This window comes from Anolis carolinensis, chromosome 2 (genome assembly GCF_035594765.1).
Source record: "Anolis carolinensis isolate JA03-04 chromosome 2, rAnoCar3.1.pri, whole genome shotgun sequence".
Classification (NCBI taxonomy): Eukaryota; Metazoa; Chordata; class Lepidosauria; order Squamata; family Dactyloidae; genus Anolis; species Anolis carolinensis.
Window position 1 is genome coordinate 235,439,846 of NC_085842.1, and position 20,332 is coordinate 235,460,177.

Sequence of the window (20,332 nt, forward strand, 5' to 3'; positions counted from 1 at the left end):
ATAAAGATATTATTATTATTATTATTATTATTATTATTATTATTATTATTATTAACAACAACAACAACAACAACAACAACCATAAACATGATCAGAGCAGTAAAACCAATTGATTGGAAGTGGAATTTGATAATGATTAAGAACAGGGCTCAATGTTATCCTTGAAGTGACTGGCTTGACCTTGAAGGAGCTGGGGGTGGCAATGGCCGACAGGGAGCTCTGGCGTGGGCTGGTCCATGAGGTCACAAAGAGTTGGAAGCGACTGAACGAATAAACAACAACAAGAACAGGGCTGGGAACTCTGTGACCCTTCAGACGTTGCATTGGCTCTTCAGATGTTGTAGAACTCCATCAACAGACCTAACCAGCACAGTCAGTGGTGTCTTCCAACAACATCCAGAGAGCCACGCATCCGTTCCCTCTCCCTGACTTAGAAGATTAAAATACAGCCATATTTTCAGCTACCCTACCTGCTATGACATAATTTTGGTAAGTCAAGATAATAACTGCAAAGAAACCAGTATTATTTAAATTGATGATCCATTTATTTTAAAATAAAGCATAACTACAATAAAAACAACTATTGGACATCTGGAATTAATTTACAAATAAATGAACTCATTTCCAAAGGAGAGCGGCACACATAAAAAAGGGAGACTTCTATCAAATACCAAATTAAACACAGGAGGCAACATGTTCAGTGCAATATGTCCAAACTGGTGCAGCCTAATCTCTCACAGAGAGGAAAACAATTGCTATCAAACTAAAAATGTAATCTCCTGAAGGAGAAAAAGATAAACAAAAGGTGTCTTTGTTTACCTTTAGTCATGAAACTGTGCGGTAACATCATCAAAGTTAACAGAAACAAATTTCAATTAGAATATGGAAAAGATTTTCTAGCCAAAAAAGCCCATCCCCCACCCAAAAACCATGGCAACAACCTTAAAGGCAAAAAAAAAGTTATCCATAGTATTGTTCTTCAAATAGCTAGCAGAGGAATACAGTGGGGGTGATCATAATCTTTTTTTAAAAGAATTAAAATGAGGGGTGATCATCTTGCCACTCCAGGGTTTATCTGGTATTAAATTTCCCTCTTCATAGAACTACAGAAGTGGCTAGTAGTTGCCATCTAAAGACTTCTTTATCTTCGCAGTAAATATGTATTTGCCAGACTGGTGGCACGTTTTTAAAGAACCCTGTAAAGCTGAGGAGTCAGCTTTCACTAGTCTTTGAATTTATCTATGACTCAGAACAAGAGGAAATACTCCTTATCATACTGACCAAGAGCAGTTAAAAACTAAACACAGGTACATAATAACATTCAGATTCAGTTTTTAATACTATTTGTAACTTTCTGCAATGGCCTTGCTGTCTGAATTGTTAGTTAGGAATACAAATGTGCACACAATGCTGAAAAAGACAATACAGCCACAACTTAGCCTCAATATTTGAAGCTGTGTTTTCAGCAGTTACTGAAATAAGATTGCAGTTTAGCTTGTCTTCTTCCTTTTTAATGAAGCCTTAGTTGAAAATCCCTGGATCAACATAAGGATAGGCAAGGAACTCTCCCAGTTTGTTGCCTTGTTCATCATAATGGAGCATTTGGAAACAGACGTCACAGAAAAAGCAGGGGTCTTGCGGAGCCAGGCTGTCTTCATTGGTCACCCACCTGTAGGGTCCAAAAGAAAAGAATAATGAAAATAATGAGAAGCTACCAGATTTGATCATTGAGAGACTGTAAATGTACATAAATTCACTTTACTATCTCATGGTTTTAGCCTAGGACATCCCCATAATTTAAAACTATAGTTAATCTCTTAACTAAATCACAAACAATTGCATCCAGCATAATCATTTATGTACATCTTGTCTACTCAGAAATAAGCCCCACTGAATTCAATAAAACTTAGGATCGGTTTAGTTTGTATAAGACTGCAATCTTAATGGTAAAAAATGCAATATAGCTGAAAAAAGGAGAAAATATCTCAGTTTTCTGATTGTATAATATATAGTACCAATGTATGAGACAATATGACTTGCGAGAAGACTTTGGAAGGATAATTCATTCTGACTTTTAATAATAATTGAAAACAGGAGATCTAATGTCAGCATGTGTTTACTGATGGAAGAAGGCTTACAATCAATAAGATTTTAAAGTAAAATCCACTGTTATACAAGTAAGCCGAATGTATGTCGAAATGACTCTGCGCCCGACTGAATTCCCTACTTCTGAGATCCAGGGTAATGCTGCATCTACACAGTAGAATCAGTGCAGCTTGACGCCACCTCAATTTCCAGTGGCTTAGCAGGAAGTGGCTGGCAGGGCAGAGGAAACAAGCCTCAACACTGGGACTACACCAAAGGACATCCTACCCAGCTTCTGTTATTCCATAGAAAGGGGAAGTACTTAAACCAAATTTTCAAATTTTAAAGGGGAGGTCTGCAGATTAAAAGTCACATTAATTTCAATTTTTGAGGATAGTTTGGAGAGATGGCTTTTCATTTCCAAAAGTAGCATTGGTTTATTATGTTCTCACGTCTTTAAATAAAAGGAATCTATACTGGCATCCTTGAATCTCAGTGCTGAAGTAAAAGTGTGATAAAAAGAAAGAAATTGAAATTTAAATTTAAATTTTGGTAATACACAGGTTTAATAAGCCAATTATTCAACTTTTGGTATTACTGCATCCCCGCCTTACTCTGAGAAGACCATACATGTTTGGTTTAAATCCATTACCTACCATCAGTTCCAGCAATTATTAGTATTTTTGCTCCATCACAGAAATAGGTATTTTATGGAGTTGCTCCACCTTTTGGTATGATACGCAAGTGAGAAAGAAAGGCCAAAACACCATGTTGTTCAAGATTAAAGCTAATGAAAGAGCAAGCATGCCTTGACACTTCCCTTTTTATCTGAGATCTGAAACCATTTCAGAAGTTTAATGCTGTTAAAGAACTTGTCATCAGTAATATATTTCCCACTGTTTTGTGAGATATAATGAGCCACCACCATGAAGCAGAAGAAAAAATTCCCACGAGCAGTTGATCCCAAAAGGATAGAAGGCAGTATGAAATTATCTTAAGCAAACTATTGTGGCATGCTTACAACAAGTCAGCCAACAGGTAAAACCAACTTTCCCATTGAGCAAGAACACAACATGTTACTTGCCTCTCCCATGAAATTTAATTCCCAAAGTCATTGATATTACTCTGAGAAAGCTTATTTTCTAATTTAAACATCCTTTCTTTCAGCTACAGAAATTAAGTTTTCTAAACCCAGGTGAACTGACAAAAGATCTTTTCAGGCATGAGTCTAAATGTGTACATAATGAAAATGGGACAGAGATGTGAACATACAATACAACCTCTGTGTTACCTACCTGCTTCCAACAAAACGCATCATATTGCATTTAAAGCCTTCTTAAATGATTAAAGCAATATTAAAAGCTATCAGAAAGACTACATTGAAAAGATTTCTTGGCAAATAATCTAACCAGTTTACAGACATCTACAAAATTTTATAGTTGGCCATTAAAAATTCACCAGTAAAAGGAGTACTGGAGGAAGAGTTAAAAAACAAAACAAAAACAGGGTAATGTCAACAAAGTCCAAATATAAGTCCTAAATGAAAGTCCCTTCAGAGTAACTTGTTACCTGCCTGTCTATCTGTCCATCCATCAGTCTAAAATATTTATAGCTTGCTTTATAGTTAACATGAAACTCAGAGAAGCTAAATTTTAAAATAACATTTAAACAGTAACACCATTAACCAAATTGATAATCCAATCAGCAGAATAGAGATATGGTCACAAAGTAATTTTTTTGTTGTATGGTTTTTTGAATCATGGTGATCCTAAGCCAAAGTTTTTCTGGGGCTGACTATCACCTTGGTCACCCTATAGGTTTCCAAGGCTGAGTGATGAATTGAACCCTGGTCTCCAAAGTCATAGTCCAATGCTCAAACTACTATACTATACTACCGGGCTTTAACTTGGCAGCAAAATAAGAATTCTGACAAATAGCCAGGAAGACGGAAATTCCTGTTGGAAATGGCAACCTCCTGAGCCTTTCATTATTTGATTTGTTAATGTATATATTTATATTTGCTAACCTGTAGTCTGTGTATTCGCCCCAGTGGCAAAGAGTGTTAAAGCGCTGAGCTGCTGAACTTGAAGACCGAAAGGTCCCAGGTTCAAACCCCGGGAGCGGTGTGAGCGGCCGCTGTTAGCTCCAGCTTCTGCCAACCTAACAGTTCGAAAACATGCCAATGTGAGTAGATCAATAGGTACCGCCCCAGCGGGAAGGTAACGGCGCTCCATGTAGTCATGCCGGTCACATGACCTTGGAGGTATCTATGGACAACGCCGGCTCTTCGGCTTAGAAATGGAGATGAGCATCAACCCCCAGAGTCAGACATAACTGGACTTAATGTCAGGGGAAACTTTACCTTTACCTTTTATTCTGTGTATGTTGATTTGTCAGTTTGACTTACCTCTTTGGTGTGGGAGGGTTTTAGACATGTGATTGTACTGAGCATGTTTATTTATTTATTTACAGTATTTATATTCCGCCCTTCTCACCCCGAAGGGGACTCAGGGCTGATCACATTACACATATAAGGCAAACATTCAATGCCTTAACATAGAACAAAGACAAGACAAACATGGGGCTCCGAGCTAGCCTCGAACTCATGACCTCTTGGTCAGAGTGATTTGTTGTAGCTGGTTGCTCAACAGCCTGCTCCACAGCCCGGCCCCAGACTCTGGACTCCATTTTGTATTCAGTGTGTGTTTAGTCTTCAATGAAAGCAGGTTGTTGTTTGGATTGTCAGGGTATTGTGTATTGTGAAATGTTAAAATCAATCTGGGTTATTAGAAATGCCTAATGTGTTAGTTTTTCCGGCAAGGCATTTCAGCAGTTATGGAGTTAATGAGAGTCTGCTATGATTGATGTATCACAGGACCAATGGGGTCAAGTTTGTTTTAACCGGGACTTACTTTCTTGTTCCTGTGGAATGCAGAGGAGTTTCCTGAGCAGAAGAGCAGTGTGTGTGCATGCATGAGTTCGCTTCGGCAACAGCGCTCATGGAGAAGGACTGATTTGCTCTGTTTGTATATAGAAATGTAAATAAAAGTTTATTGCCGTTGGATTTCCAACCGAAACCCTCATCTGCTGGAGTGTGTTTTGTCCAGTGCTGTTTTCCACACCGGGAGACAGTCTGGAGAGAAGAAGGTGAAGACCAGGATGGTGAATTTTTGGATTTCACTCAGCTACCCATCATCCCCTGACATGGATTTCAGTACAGAAGTATGACTTATAGACTTCAGTGAATACAATTATACCTAAAGACTATGGATTATTGATTAAGCATGATACCCTGTGTTCACAACACAGAGAGAAACTACACCTTTCTATAACTGAACTTTAATAAGAAATGTGCCTGTATGGTGAAGTAATAGAAGATATTTGTGAGTAAACAAGATATGTTATTTTTCAATGAAGACTTTGCTTTTTTTATCTCTGAGTGCATATTTTAAACTATGAGGTTTCATGGGAGTATATATCTTTTGTGCAACTGCAGCTACAACTGTAATTTCGACTTCAAAGAAACAACCATCCTCTGCTAAACCAATACATTTTTGTAGTGGCATGCCTTTGTCCTTGGCAGTTCAAAGATATGCAGAAGCGGCCCTAGGTAATTTCGCCTTGTAGGCAAACCTAGTGGCCGCATCCCCCCCAAAATTGCGCCCCCAAGGCCCCGCACATACCTTCAGCGGCGTCGGGGACCATCGGGTCCCTCCTCGCTGAACTTCCGCGTTTGGCGAGGAGGGACTCAATGGTCCCCGCCGCCAGCGCCCCCGGTGAAATGCGCCACAAGCGGGCGCTTACATTGGCCCCTACATTGGGCCGGCACTGAAGATATGTTTCTTCAGTTTAACAGCTAAGTTACCTGTATGCCATTACATGAATGCTTGTGAGTATCACAAAGGGTTCAAAGGGTTTACTTATAACAAGGCCATGCTTTTCTTGACTATTGTTTTTCAAAAGGTGATCTCCACATGTTCACGGAGATTCACATTTGCCAAACAGATATGACATCATTTTTCCTTTTCAATAAGGTTATGATTGCCATTTATTTCCAAAAGGATATGTGCCCAGTGACTGGGTGCAGTTATTTCCAATAATTCCATAATTCAGGCAATGCAGAGAGCTATAAATGCAGTACTTCTTGTAAGCTATACTATTTATATGGGGCCATAGCCATGGGGTGGGTAACCAAGGGCCATTTGGATATTTATAACATCACTCACAGGCCATATAAAGTTAGGGGGAGGGAGTATCCTGGGCAGTTGGGGGGGGGGGGCACCAGCCATTAGGGAGGGTGAGGCATCTAGATGAGGGAAACTGTGCTTGACCAACAGTAGGAGGGGGGAATGTAGTTGCCAGGCAAGGAGGAAGGAGGGCATCCAGCCAGGCAGGGAGTGTGTCTCAATCACAGGTCCTCTTCCGTACAGGTCAGAGTGCCCTTCTTAAGCCACATCCCAGAGAAGCCAAGCTGTGGGCGACCAAAGGAAGGAGGCAGGTAGACCAATGGCTGCCTGGGGCTGATCTCATCTTTTGCTGCCCAGAGGAGAGATCAAGGAAGGGGGTAGGCAGCCATGGGTGCCACGGAGTCTTTGTGAGCCGAACATGGTTCATGCACCAGATGTTCCCTAGTCCTGCCATAGCTCCTCACAGGTAAATCAAACTACTGGATAAATTGTGTGTTTCTTTTCTATTGGAAGCACTGAAGCTTTAGCAAAAAGGATTTGTTCACCTGTGTACCTCTTTGTTCTAGCCCAGTGTTTTTCAAATTGTGCTCCTCTAGTTGTTTTGGACTTCAGCTTCCAGAAATCCCAGCCAGTTTACCAGCTGTTAGGAACTGTGGGAGCTGACACCCAAAACATCTGGAGGAGCACAGTTTGAGAAATTCTGCTCTATCCCTATCAGTTTTCTGCAATAATATTTATTTATATAATTGAAATGCACAGCATATGCTATTTTAAAGGACACCATGATCAAAACCTAGTTCATAAAGAAGCAATATGCCTGCCATTACTCACCTGGCTGTGTACATTTTGCATACAAAGCACTTCTTGGACCATAACCAGTGCTTTCGTGTTAGCAAGGGATAGAGGCTCCTATCCAGGCAATCATCTCGATGAATAAGCCTGGCACAGAGAAAGAAATTAGTTAAATTGAAACAGGGAACTGAAATTTAAACACTACAGATGTAAAGTCTCTGGAAATTTTTAAGCCATTGGTGGGGGGGGGGGGGGGTAAGAATTTTCACACAGACATATACACACAGATGGAGCTACAAGGTCCTGATCTGAAAGGAATATCTAAACTATAAGACACTTGTTGAGGTTAGTTTCAGAATCAGGTAAAAAATGAAAATGAAAAATAAAAACAGAAAAATACATAATTATCATTAGTAGAACAGAAGCAGTTATGTTGCCTTCACTAGTTCTCCATAACATCACAATGCTCTCATTTCCATAAAAAGAAATGAGAAAAAGAAATCAGGACTCTTGTGATTTAATACTGTATGTAGTTCTACATACATGTCTTCCTTTCTTACATAGTATTTAGATTTTTTTCGTGTCAGGAGTCACTTGAGAAACTGCAATTTGCTTCTGATGTGAGAGAATTGGCCATCTGCAAAGACGTTGCCTATGGGATGCCAGGATGTTTGATGTTTTACCATCCTGTGGGAGGCTTCTCTCATGCCCCTGCACGAGAAGCTGGAGCTGACAGACGGGAGCTCACCCTGCTCTCCGAATCTGAACCACCGACCTTTCAGTCAGCAGTTTAACCCATTGCGCCACCGGGGCTCCTGTTTTTAGAAATGGTTTTGGGGAAGTAAATTAATGTGCATCTGGTACACATATGAATATTTGCACTACCAATATGGAATCTATTGGCAGTAGAAGAGTTTGAATTTGAAGCTCTGCTTGAGAAGCTCTGTTAATGAGTAATAACTTACCTGATATCAGTGATGATAACAATGTGCTCACAGTCTCCTTGGTGACAGTATAGGTATGGAAAACCTACTTTGATGTTTAAGTCCTTAAATGTGTAGTCTTCCATTTTAACAGATTGAAGATTTGCATAGCCTCTGTTGCGAGATTCGGCCCACTCAATAATTGTGCTGAAATGATTATTATTGTCAATATTATTGCCACTTCTCTAAAATTTAAGGCTATGTTCCTTTAATAGTAAAGGAACCAAGTATCAGAACAAGACTTTGGTGGAATGCTGTTGCTAGGTGTTAAGTGAAAAATTGGCTGCTTCTAGGTTGCCCCCGTGATATCACTGGGACAAAAAGGTGATGTGTATTAGGGGAAGGGAGGAAGGAAGGAAGAACACTGTTGCCTTGGAGACATTGTGAGGTAGCCTTCTCAGAGCTGGATAATGGAGAAAGGAAGCAGGCAGGGGTCCCAACAACACCCAGGCAACGCAATGTATATAAGCTAAGTAAAGGTAAAGATTTTCCCCTGACGTTAAGCTAAAAAAGATCTGAAATACACTAGGTTAGAGATAACTGATCTAAGATATTTGGCAGTTTCCAACTTGGCTTCTGATGTGGTTGTACTATAGTTTTCATCATTCATGACCATCACCTATAGTGATTGAGTATTACGGGAGTTGTAGTCAAACATATGGGGAGCCACTAGCACTATCCCATTCCCTTGTTCTTGTTTACAGTTTGGCCATGTTTTACGGCAGTTGTCACCATAGGTTATTGGGTGCTGCTCTGGGTGTAAATTGTTGTTTTATATGCTATTAGTTTTACTTTTTGTATTGTACTGTGTGTTTATTTTATGCATTGTTTTAAGCACCTTGTGTCTTATGTAAGATGCTCCAAGTCCCTCCGGGGAGATGGAGGCAGGGTAAAAAAATAAAATTATTATTGTTGGGAGCCACAGTATATAATAAATGGAATGGAAGGTGACATTCTAGGGGCAAAACATGGAGCTTCCAGCCACACTCCTCATGCAACACCACTTCCCTAGGTGCCCCCATTATTTCCTTTCCCCTTATATCGGTTTCTAAGATAATATTGAGTTTTTTCTCTCTTAATCTGGAAAAATTTAATAGCCATTCAATCACATGAGGTATTGCTAAAACACTGAAAACACATTCAGCGTTCTCTGTCCCTAACCGAGATCTCTGCAGACATTTACATTCCTTACCTGCTTAGGTCTCTGCACTCTGGGTGCCTTCTATCATCATAAAAAACACCTTCAAAATAAAAGAAAGCTGACTTGTAAAGATCCTGAAGAAACAAGAAAATGTAAGAAGAAACAAGGGGAAAGGATTAATTTGATAATCAGTATGTATAAGATTTCACCTCCTGTCCTAATGTCCCATCTAAATTCTGCAAGGCTGAACCTGACTGCAGCCATTCTTTCCACAAGCCAAGTCAGAACTGCCAACAACTTTTATACTCTTTTATTATTGATCCTGATGTTATAGATATATTTAGTACCTGTCCTACAATTAAACGATCTTCCTTTCCTTGGAATTCCATAAAACCTGAGCATCCTCTGCAACAGGACCAAGAATTGCCTGTGCCTCTAGATCAGTGTTTCTCAGACTCTGCTCCTCCAGGTGTTTTGGACTTCAGCTCCCACAATTCCTAACACCTGGTAAACTGGCTGGGATTTCTGGGAGCTGAAGTCTAAAACACCTAGAGGCTCAAAGTTTGCCCATGCCTGCTTTAGATGCTGTTGGACTGTTACTCCCAGCATTTCTCACTATTGGTTATGTTGACTAGAGCTGCTGGGAACTACAATCCAATGCCATGATTGTCATCCCCATTAGAATCAACAGGCAACAAGCAGAAAAATTATATATTAGTTTAGTAGGTATTTGTTTAGAATGTGTATAGATTGTATGTTGTAAATTTTTGTGTGTGTTAGGAGTGACTTGAGAAACTGCAAGTCATTTCTGGTGTGAGAGAATTGTCCGTCTGCAAGGACGTTGCCCAGAGGATGCCCAGATGTTTGATGTTTTATCATCCTGTGGGAGGCTTCTCTCATGACCCCACATGGGAAGCTCTCTGGATTCGAACCGGCAACCTTCAGGTCAGCAACCCAACCTTGAGGTCAGCAGTCCTGCCGGCACAAGGGTTTTACCCATTGTGCCACCTGGGGTTCCTGATGTTGTAAATAAAGGTGTGTTAGTTAAAGAACATGAGTTGAAATCTCATGTTCACAGAAACAAACACAACAGGATGTTAACCCTTCTCTGTGCTATCAAAAATGTACCTGTTCCGACTTACAAAGCCAACTTAAGAACAAACCTATAGAACCTATCTTGTTCATAACTTGGGGACTGCCACATTTCCTGGGGTTAGGGAAACAGAACCATCACAAAAATAAAAAACAAGACAAATGTATCATTATTTATTTTGCCTGAAGATAATCCAGTGTGATGCAGTGGAAGTCATAATGGAGGACCTTGAGATACCTAGACAGAACAATTTGAAAAAGACCCTCTTTTTTAAGAAATGTACTAGAAATTAAAAGTTACAATACCTTGCTGATGTTTTCAGGAGCTTGATCAGGTTGTTTGCTGAATTCTCCTCCAATCTGAAGGTCACTGACACAGGAAATGGAATCTCTCAGTTCAGTAAGATTCTGGTTGCCAAGAACCAACACTGTCTGATATGGCTTTTGAAGGTTATGCTATGAACAACACAAAGAACAATCAAAATCCAAGCCAAAACATAACATCTCTCTTGCTTTATTCCTGAATACCTAAATCTTGGGTTGGGGAAAGTGTCTGCTGAATACAGCCATCACTCCCCCCCTACTGTGTGTTCCCTAAAATTTCAGGAGATGCCACCCCTACAAAACTGTTTTGAAAAATCCTTTTTGACAAGGCCTCAAATTGCTACGTAACAGGGAATAGTTTAAAATTTGTGTCAGTTCATTTGTGAATTATATAACATGCCCTTCCTTTGCTCTAAATAGCTGAGTGGGCATTAACAAATAAATGTGAAAGAAGCTGCCCTCTACAGTCAGAATTTCAGGTTTTGTATTATCTGTACCAGAAATGGTGAGTCTTTGGTGGACATTCAGATTTTTTGGAGGAAAACTCCTCCAGTTTCTTATCATTTGCCATGACGTGGCTGATAAATGATACAGGCAGAAATGAAGTAAAATTTCTGAAAAGTTTGAAACATTTCTCCTGCTTTTTTAAGGGAAAAATAACATTACCAGAATAAATAAATAAATAAATAAATGTAATTTAATTTAATACTAATATTAGTATTAAAATGAAAATGGCTTTATTACTTCAAAATCATAAAATGCATTAATATAATTTGTGTGTCCCTGAATGGTGGGGGTTGGACTGTATGGCCCTTGGGGTCTTTTCCAAATCTATTGTTCTATGGTATGGCATGAAATTATCATGCCTAGAATAGTAAACTGTTGCACCTTTCTCCCGTTCTAAACTCTTCCTTTGCCCAAGCGTCGGCCAAAGGGGGGAAACTTCTCCCTTCGGCAGGCGCCTCGGCCCAGGGAAACAGGCCACGATTGCAGGCCGTTTCCAGGACACTTCCTCCTGCCTCTTCCTTCTCTTGCGAGACCTCCTTCTCACAAGAGGTGAGGAAGAGGGAAGAGGAAGCGCCCCACCTCTTCCTCTCCTCTCGCGCGAAGGAGCTCCTTCTCACGAGAGGGAGAGGCCGAAGCGCTCGTGGCCTACTCCCCTGGGCAGAGCGCTCGCCCCTTGGGAAGCAGCCCACGAGCGCTGCTAGGCAGTGGCGCTCGTGGGCTCCTTCCAAGGGGCAAGGGCTCCTTTCGCTGGAGAGGAGGGGGAGGGGTGCCCCCTCGGCCCCTCGGATAATGCAGCGGGTTGGTTAACTGGGGCACAGTTAACCAGAGTTCTACTGTATATGTATACATTATTTTTATATGAATTTTCTTTTCACATATTTGCAAGTCTCTGCAAATCCTATATATAGATATCGATAAATATATAGAGGTGCCTATATATATATGTGTGTGTGTATCTGTGTGTGTGTGTGTGTATGTGTATGTGTATATATATAAATACTTTTATATATTAATCTCCCCTCACATGTTTGCAAGTCTTTGCAAATCCTATATCGATATAATTATCTATATATACAGAGATGTCCAGACAGATATATGTGAATACAGATATATAGGGTTTGCAGAATTACAGGGGAAAAATGCACACACACTATATAGATAGATAGATAGACATGTCTAGTTAGATATTAATATAGATAAATAAGGTTTGCAAAAATTGCAGTGGAAATGCACGCGTGCACACACACACACACGTTTCGGGGAAATGCATGTGTGAAATTAGTATATATAATTATATATATTCGTATATATAATTATAGATCTATATCTAGCTCTGCATTGTTTATATAGGCATTGAATGTTTGCCTGTTACTATGTTGGAAGCCGGCCTGAGTCCCCATGGGGAGATAAAGCAGGATGCAAATGAAGTTTTTTTAAAATTATTATTATTATTATTATTATTATTAAAGTTATTGTTGATACTACATTGTTTTTGTTGGCCCTACTTTTCCACTTACATAGCTAGTTTACTGTTTTTTTTCTGAAATACGGTAAATATTCAAAAACATTGAATCTACTTATGCCTTAATTAATGTAATTTTATTGGTATCTATTTTTATTTTGAAATTTACCAGTAGCTGCGGCATTTCCCATTCTCGGCTTATACTCAACACAATAAGTTTTCCCAGTTTTTTGTGGTAAAATTAGGTGCTTCGGCTTACACTCAGGTCAGCTTATACTCAAGTATATACGGTACTTTTTGTGTATCGCCTCTGTATGCCCAGAGGTACAACTCTGTTCTAATGAAAACAAACTAAAACTGCAATCCTATTACACACAAAGGTGAGAATAAATCTCATTGTATGCAATTCTGAGTACCTATATGATTATGGAAGCCTTGTAAGGTTTTAGGGTAGATTTTGGTAGCTAGATGTCTACTCTGGTGGGGATACAGGTTATATGTTTAAAAGAGAAGGTAGTTCTTCATGTCTCCTTCATAAACCCCTCCCCAGTACTAATTCCTATAAAATTTCGCATACCATATTCAAAAAAAGGACACGAACAATCTGTTCACACACTTGCTAGTAAGCAATTACAAGCCTCTACCATCCAAGGAAATAAAAAGAAAGTTACCAACCTTCTTAAATATAATAGGGTAGTAAATATTGAGAGTTAAGACAAGCTCTCCCTCCTTGACTAAGTTGACTGGATCTTTTGGCTTCTTTCCAATTGAGTGAGATTCCTAATAAATCAGAACATTAAAATTGGATGTGAATGTTTAACTAAAAAATATTGTTTAGAAACAATATCTGAAAAACAAACGCAAACTGATTTTCAAAAACCCAGCCACCTTGATGGACTCAAATATTGGGCTCAAATATTGTTAAGATACACAACTTCTGAATGATAACCACAGTGGTTATCATGGTGGCTGGTGCCTTGGGAATGTTCTCGAAGTAAATTCGTGTCCTAAGATTGGAGATGCTTTTTTTTCGTGCCAGGAGCGACTTGAGAAACTGCAAGTCGCTTCTGGTGTGAGACAATTGGTCGTCTGCAAGAATGTTGCCAATAGGACCCCCGGATGTTTTGATGTTTTAACATCCTTGTGGGAGGTTTCTCTCATGTCCCTGCATGAAACTGGAGCTGATAGAGGGAGGCCATCCGCGCTCTCCCCAGGCTGAATTTGAACTGGCAACCTTCTGGTCAGCAACCCAACCTTTAAGTCAAAATGAGTTACAGTGTTCCCTCGCTACTTTGCGGTTTGCTTTTCACTCCCTCCCTGTTTCGCGGGGTTTTTTTGTGGTCCAAGGCACTCTCAGAATGCCTTGGACTTTAATGCTATCCAATCAAAAGTGGTATCTATCTATCAAACTAACCAATCAAACAACACAAAGCAATTCAAAGAGGACTAGGCCGAGGCGGTGCCTGCCTTTCGCACATGCGCTCTCACCCCGCCCCCTCTTTCGGGAAGGCTTCACTGGCCTGGGAGTTGCAGGTTTACAGCCATCTCTGCTAAATTGCTGCCCGCCTCACCAAACTAAAACAACTGCAGTGCAAAACGGGTTTGCGAAGGAGAGAAAGGCCACCTAACTACTAAATCAGTGATTCCCAAAGTGGGTGCTACCGCCCCCTGGTGGGCGCTGTAGTGATCCGGGGCGGGGGGGGGCGGTGATGGCCACAGGTGCATTTGCTATATGCATTAATACATATATATTTCTGTTTAATTGCTATTAAAAATGTTAAAAAATAATTTTTAGGGGGCGCTGAGTAATATTTTTTCTGGAAAGGGGGCGGTAGGCCAAATTAGTTTGGGAACCACTGTACTAAATATAAAGTATAAATATTAAGATATAGTGTCTCTACATCACGGATTTTCACTTATCGCGGGTGGTCCTGGAATGTAACTCCCGCAATAAGTGAGGGAACACTGTAATTCAAAAGTTCATCTAAAACAGTGGTTCTCAACCTGTGGGTCCCCAAGTGTTTTGGCCTACAACTCCCAGAAATCCCAGCCAGTTTACCAGCTGTTAGGATTTCTGGGAGTTGAAGGCCAAAACATCTGGGGACCCTCAGGCTGAGAACCACTGATCTAAGACATGATAATATGAAATTAAACAGCCATCACGTTAAAGCACCATTACATTTTTAAAAGTCAAAAGTCATTTTAAAAACACAGTAAAATGTAAAGATGCTGCGCCTGATTCCCATAAACATTTTTCTGCAACTGATTAATTGCTGAAAAACAGTTTGACTAATATTTGCTGGCAAAAAGAGACAGAAGAGGGGGAAAGCCTATGGTGCATATACATTGTAGAATTATTGTAGCTTGACTTCACTTTAACTGACATGGCTCAGTGCTATGGAATCCTGGAAATTGTAGTTTAGCAGAGAAGACTAAAGAACGTTCAAAACTACAACTTCCATGGACAGGGAAAGGAGGGGGAGGCAATTCAGATTCTGAATATGCAGCTGATCTGATATCTGGTGGGAAGAAAAAGGAGGGTGCAACCCCCATATGACTGCACTCTTGTTTCAATCTGTCCTACTGAGACCAGCTGCATCTCCAATGTAGTGATAACTCCGGACTGTATTACTCTTAGGGTCATGAAGTGGACTGTTTCTGTACTTCTAGAACCTCAATTGTTGAGATTGTGTGCCTCCAAATAATTTCCGCTTGACCAAAAGGCAAACCTATCACACGGTTTTCTTGGCAAGATCTTTTCAGAAAAGATTTGCCACTGCCTTCCTCTGACTTGCCCATGATCACCCAGAGGGCTTCAATGGCTCAAGAGGTACTTGAACCTTGGTCTCCAGAGTCATAGCCAAATGCTCAAACCATTTGGTGACTCCCAAATAAACTAAATTAACTCAAGGAACTTGATTTGGCTGTGAGTTTGCTATTAATGCTCATGTAACCTGGACTATTTCAGTTCAGTTCTATGAATGCATGGAACTGGAAATTCTTAGTATACAAATTCTTCCAGTTGCGCAGGTTATTACAGCACCATCTGTCAGCTGTGAAAGACAAAACCCAGGAGTGTATGGGGGACATTTTCCAGGAGTAAAGCCTTGCATTTACATAATAAAATCTCAGACCCAATCAACAGGAGTGGCAAAAACCAGATTAGTTCGAGATTGACAATGGAAACAGCTCTAATCTTATATGGCAATCATCCTAGATAAGTGAGCCACACAGAATGTAGTAATCCAAAAATGTGGTAATCTGTCAAGATCTGATACATGGAAAGAGATGACACGTTTCCTTTAGAGCAAGAAAAAGAGGTACGATTAAAGCAACATCTACACTGTAGAACTAATGCTGTTTGACATCACTGCTGTGGCTCAATGGTATGGAATTCTGGGATCTGTAGTTTGATGAGGTACCAGCACTCCTTGGTACAGTGCATCAGCTCTCATGATTCTATAGCATTGATCAAGGGCAGTTAAATTAATTCTACTGTGTAGATGCACCCTAAGGTTTATATCAAGCACATGCTAAGATAACTAGGCTCTAAAGCAGCAAGGCTTTATGACCACAGTAAAATGAAGAACCAAGACTTCTGGAATGAAAGATACCATGGAAAGTTGGACAAAGAAGCTCTAATATCATCAACAGCCTTCCTACATAATGCTGTAAACAAGGGATTATGACTTGGCACTGAGCAAAAGAGTTCCTGGGTTTGTCCTGAACAGCTCAATTAAAACATCAGTTCTAATAGAAATTTTTGTTCTAGGGTTTATTAGATAAGGGATCAAAACTAGAACTGCCTTAATGCTGATAGATGCAACCGCATTTTAAAAATCATGCATTGTTCTGGTCACACCATCTCCAAAAAGGGAAATGCAGAGATTTAAATGATTTTGCAACATCTTTCCTTAAGAGAAGGCAAAAGTGTTCTCAATTTTTTAGCTTAAGAGAATGGTTATAAAACAGAAGGAATTCAGCAGCCTTCCAGATCTTGCTAGACTGCAGCACCCAGTTAGCATAGCCCATGGCGAGGAATACTAAGAGTAGCTGGTTAGTAACATATGGAAGGCCGCCCAATTCTGAGCCCTACTGTATAACCACCAGCTGCACCCCCCTTTAATCCATCTAGTCCCACAATAGGAACAGGATTTTAATTTAGGTTTTTCTCTGTACTTGGATGAGTTAGTCAGCTGGAATACCTTACCATCTCATAGATAAATGTTTCTTGTCTGCATGCACGATCTACAGTGATTGTTTCTTCTCTTTTCTCAAGAGTCTTCTGTCTGATTCTGCAGAACAGAGGAAGATAAAGAAGGAGAGAAAGCCTTACCATATCAGTGTAAGCATTTAAAAGTGGGACTTGAAAGATTCTTACTACAATACATATTTTATCTAAAAGTCTCGGCATCCAATACTAAAATACTTGCTAGTAGACAGAGTATGTTGTGATTTTTTGGAATCAAGTTTATATTTAATATTGACTGCAGGAAGCAACTATATAAGACATTAACAACTAAAAATAGCTGGATAGCCATAAATCATGTTACCTATAAATCCCATAAAATGGAGTGCTATTTAGGAGTGCCCCCCCCCGGGGGGGGGGCACAAATAAAAGAAATTGTGTTTTTACCTGAGAAAACACCTGTCTAGTAATCTCTAGGTCTTCCAGAATTACTCTGTGGTTGACTTCTGCCAGAAGTTGATCTTAAAATAAAGGACCTAGAGACTCCTAGAGAGAACATTTTAACCAGATTTGTGAATAATCACATCCTCAAAAGTCAAAACGGCAAACATGGAGGGACGACTGCATACTCACAGGAAGTATTTAGTGTATTTTATTTATCATGTCAGAAGCGAATTGAGAACATAGTTACGAGTATAATGTATTTAAAAAAACCCACAAACTTGTGACTTGCAGTATGCAACCAACTTCACAGGAAGTGAAATGAAAACTATCATGTTCATCAAAATTTAATTTTTAAATAATAAAATAATTAGCATTTCATGAGTGGCTTTTAGTTGCCACAATATGCCTTAAATAACTGCCATCATTGCTATTGTTTCAGCACAAGTTCAAAAGAAGATCAGAAGCACCACCACATAAAATCAGAGCAAAAGTCTATTTAATCCAGCATTTTTGTCAGATGTTGGCCAATCAGTTGCTTTTAGGAAGTTCACCAGCCAGACCTAATTACCTCATGTTCCTGGGCTACTTACATAAAGGGGCATACTGCTTCTGATGTCATGCCAGACTAATCTTATATCATTTTTCAATAGTGTTACAAATTTGGTAGAAGCAGGGAATGCTGTGGATGTGGCATATCTTGATTTCAGTAAGGCCTTTGACAAAGTCTTCCATGACCTTCTTGCAAACAAACTAGTAAAATGTGAGCTAAGCAATGCATTAGATAGATCCATAATTGGTTAAGCAACTGAACTTAAAGGGTGCTCACCAATGGTTCCACTTCATCCTGGAAAGAAGTGACGAGTGGAGTGCTGCAGGGTTCAGTCCTGGGCCCAGTACTGTTCAATATCTTTTATTAATGACTTGGTTGAAGATTTAGAGGGCGTGCTTATCAAGTTTGCAGATGACACCAAATTAGAAGGGGTAGCTAATACTACAGATGACAAGATCAGAATTCAAAATGACCTTGACAGATTAGAGAGCTGGGCCAAAACTAACAAAATGAATTTCAACAAGTACAAATGTAAGATACTCCACTTAGGCAGAAAAAATGAAATGCAAAGATACAGGATGGGTGATGCCTGGCTCAACATAAGTACATGTGAAAAAGATCTTGGAGTTCTTGTGGACAACAGAGCCAACAGAGTCATGCAGCAGCTAAAAAGCCAATGAGATTTTGGGCTACATCAAAAGGAGTATAGTGTCTAGATCGAGGGAAGTCATTGTGCCTCTCAATTCTGCTTTGGTTGGACCTCACCTGGAATACTGTGTCCAGTTCTGGGCACCACAGTTCAAAACAAATATTGACAAGCTGGAAGGTGTCCAGGGAAGGGCAACTAAAACGATCAAAGGTCTGGAGACCATGCCCTATGAGCAGCGTCTTAAAGAACTGGGTATGTTTAGCCTGCAGAAGAGATGGTTGAGAGGAGACATGATAGCATGTATAGATATTTGAAAGGATACCATAAGGAAGAGGCTTGTTTTCTGCTGCCCTGGAAACCAGGACTTGGAGCAATGTGTTCCAATTAAAGGAAAAGAGATTCCACTTGAACATTAGGGAGAACTTCCTGACTGTTAGAGCTTTTCAGCAGGGCAACTGTCTGTGTGGTAATAATAATAATGATGATGATAATAATAATAATAATTTATTTTTGTATCCTGCCACCATCTCCCCGAAGGGACTCGGGGCGGCTAACACGGGGCCAAGCCCAAAAGACAAAGTGTGAGCAAGTTAAAATATAAAATAAGACAATAAAAAACAAACAAGCAGTATAAAAACAACAAACGAATTCAGGCACAGTTTTAACAAATACATAAAAACAAGATTAAAAGCTTTAAAACAATATCAGCTTCACCACCGAAGGTCAAGAGGAGTGGGGGGGAGGGGCAAAGTAAACTGCATAATTATAAGTGCCTGTCCGGGAGTTCCAAGGTTTCCTGAGGTGACGTTAGGGGTAGGATGGGGTGGGACCAGAGATAAAGTGCAGAACAGCAGCATGGTTGTCAAGGGGTCTGGTAGAAGCTCCTTCCTTGGAGGCTTTTAAACAGAGGCTGAAAGGCCATCTGTCAGGGGTACTTTGTGCTTTTCCTGCATGGGATTGGCAGATGGCCCATGTAGTCTCTTCCAACTCTATGATTCTATGATAAAGGTGGCATGTAGACATTCTTACTAGCAGCTATTAATAGTCTTCACATATTTGAATATATTTAATCCTCTTTTGAGAGCTACTCATATTGCCAGCCATCACAACTTCTTGTGGCAACGAATTACACGGTGAAACTATGTGCTACATGAAGAAATGTTTCCTTTTATCTATCCCAAACCTCACACCAATTTAGTATTTGTGAATTATTTAATATTAAATAGGAATAAATGCTTCTCTGTACTTTCGCCTCACTGTGCATAAAGTACTTTGACCACATCTCCTCTTATTTCTATGCTAATAAGCATCAATTAGTGTAACTTTTCCTCTTGGAGGAGCTCATAATGCTGGCTGCCCTTCTCGGCTACATCTGCAGCTTTCCAGCTCCTCTTTAGGTGTGGCAACCAGGACTAATCATGCCAAATGTGGAATTTTTCGTTTTCATAACAAAAGCACACTGCACTGATATTATTTTCATGAGCTATCTAATGGAGATTCATTTATTGATCAGTTTTTTTCAGCTCAGATCTCATTAGTGTAGACATGAAACTGTATGGATATGTTTTTGGTGCCACAATATGCACCACTTTATTCTAATTTACATTGAATCTCCTTTTCTGTTTCCATGCTCCATCCCTTTTGCAATCCATTTCTGTTCTCACCACACCTTTAATTCATGGGAGTCATCTAATTACAAGTTTTAAAACTGTAATTTCAATGCAGATCACTGACACAGTTGATTGCCCACATCTTTCCATCACAAGTGCCATAGAATCATAGAGGTGGAAGAGACCAGTAGACCAGTCCAACCCATTCCTTGCAAGAATGGTATAATATGGTCCCTAATATGCGCACCTGACCTGGTCGGGTTAGTTCATTTTGCACTAGCTACGACTTCCAACACTTTTCAAGGGTAGCCCCACAT

At 39.9% G+C, this 20,332-nt stretch overlaps 1 protein-coding gene across 5 annotated transcripts in view; it reads right to left on the bottom strand.

The window, feature by feature from the left end:
* Nucleotides 1-523: 523 nt before the first annotated feature.
* The window catches only part of snapc3 (small nuclear RNA activating complex polypeptide 3), a 29,853-nt gene continuing 10,044 nt past the window's right edge, over nucleotides 524-20,332 (bottom strand). Inside the window, exons 3-10 of one of the 5 annotated variants that reach the window (XR_010003390.1) lie at nucleotides 16,784-16,868; nucleotides 13,249-13,353; nucleotides 10,587-10,736; nucleotides 9,240-9,322; nucleotides 8,030-8,194; nucleotides 7,104-7,211; nucleotides 4,998-5,218; nucleotides 1,496-1,669 (exon numbers count right to left, since the gene is read on the bottom strand). Coding sequence is in view for 4 of the 5 variants with exons in the window: in XM_003216439.4 (XP_003216487.3) it covers nucleotides 1,522-1,669; nucleotides 7,104-7,211; nucleotides 8,030-8,194; nucleotides 9,240-9,322; nucleotides 10,587-10,736; nucleotides 13,249-13,353; nucleotides 16,784-16,868 (844 nt within the window). In the remaining variant the exon portion in view is untranslated. Of the gene's footprint in view, nucleotides 1,670-4,111; nucleotides 4,246-4,997; nucleotides 5,219-7,103; nucleotides 7,212-8,029; nucleotides 8,195-9,239; nucleotides 9,323-10,586; nucleotides 10,737-13,248; nucleotides 13,354-16,783; nucleotides 16,869-20,332 lie in introns of all 5 variants that reach the window. The other 4 variants (XM_062971901.1, XM_003216439.4, XM_062971903.1 and 1 more) reach the window with 4 other exon arrangements.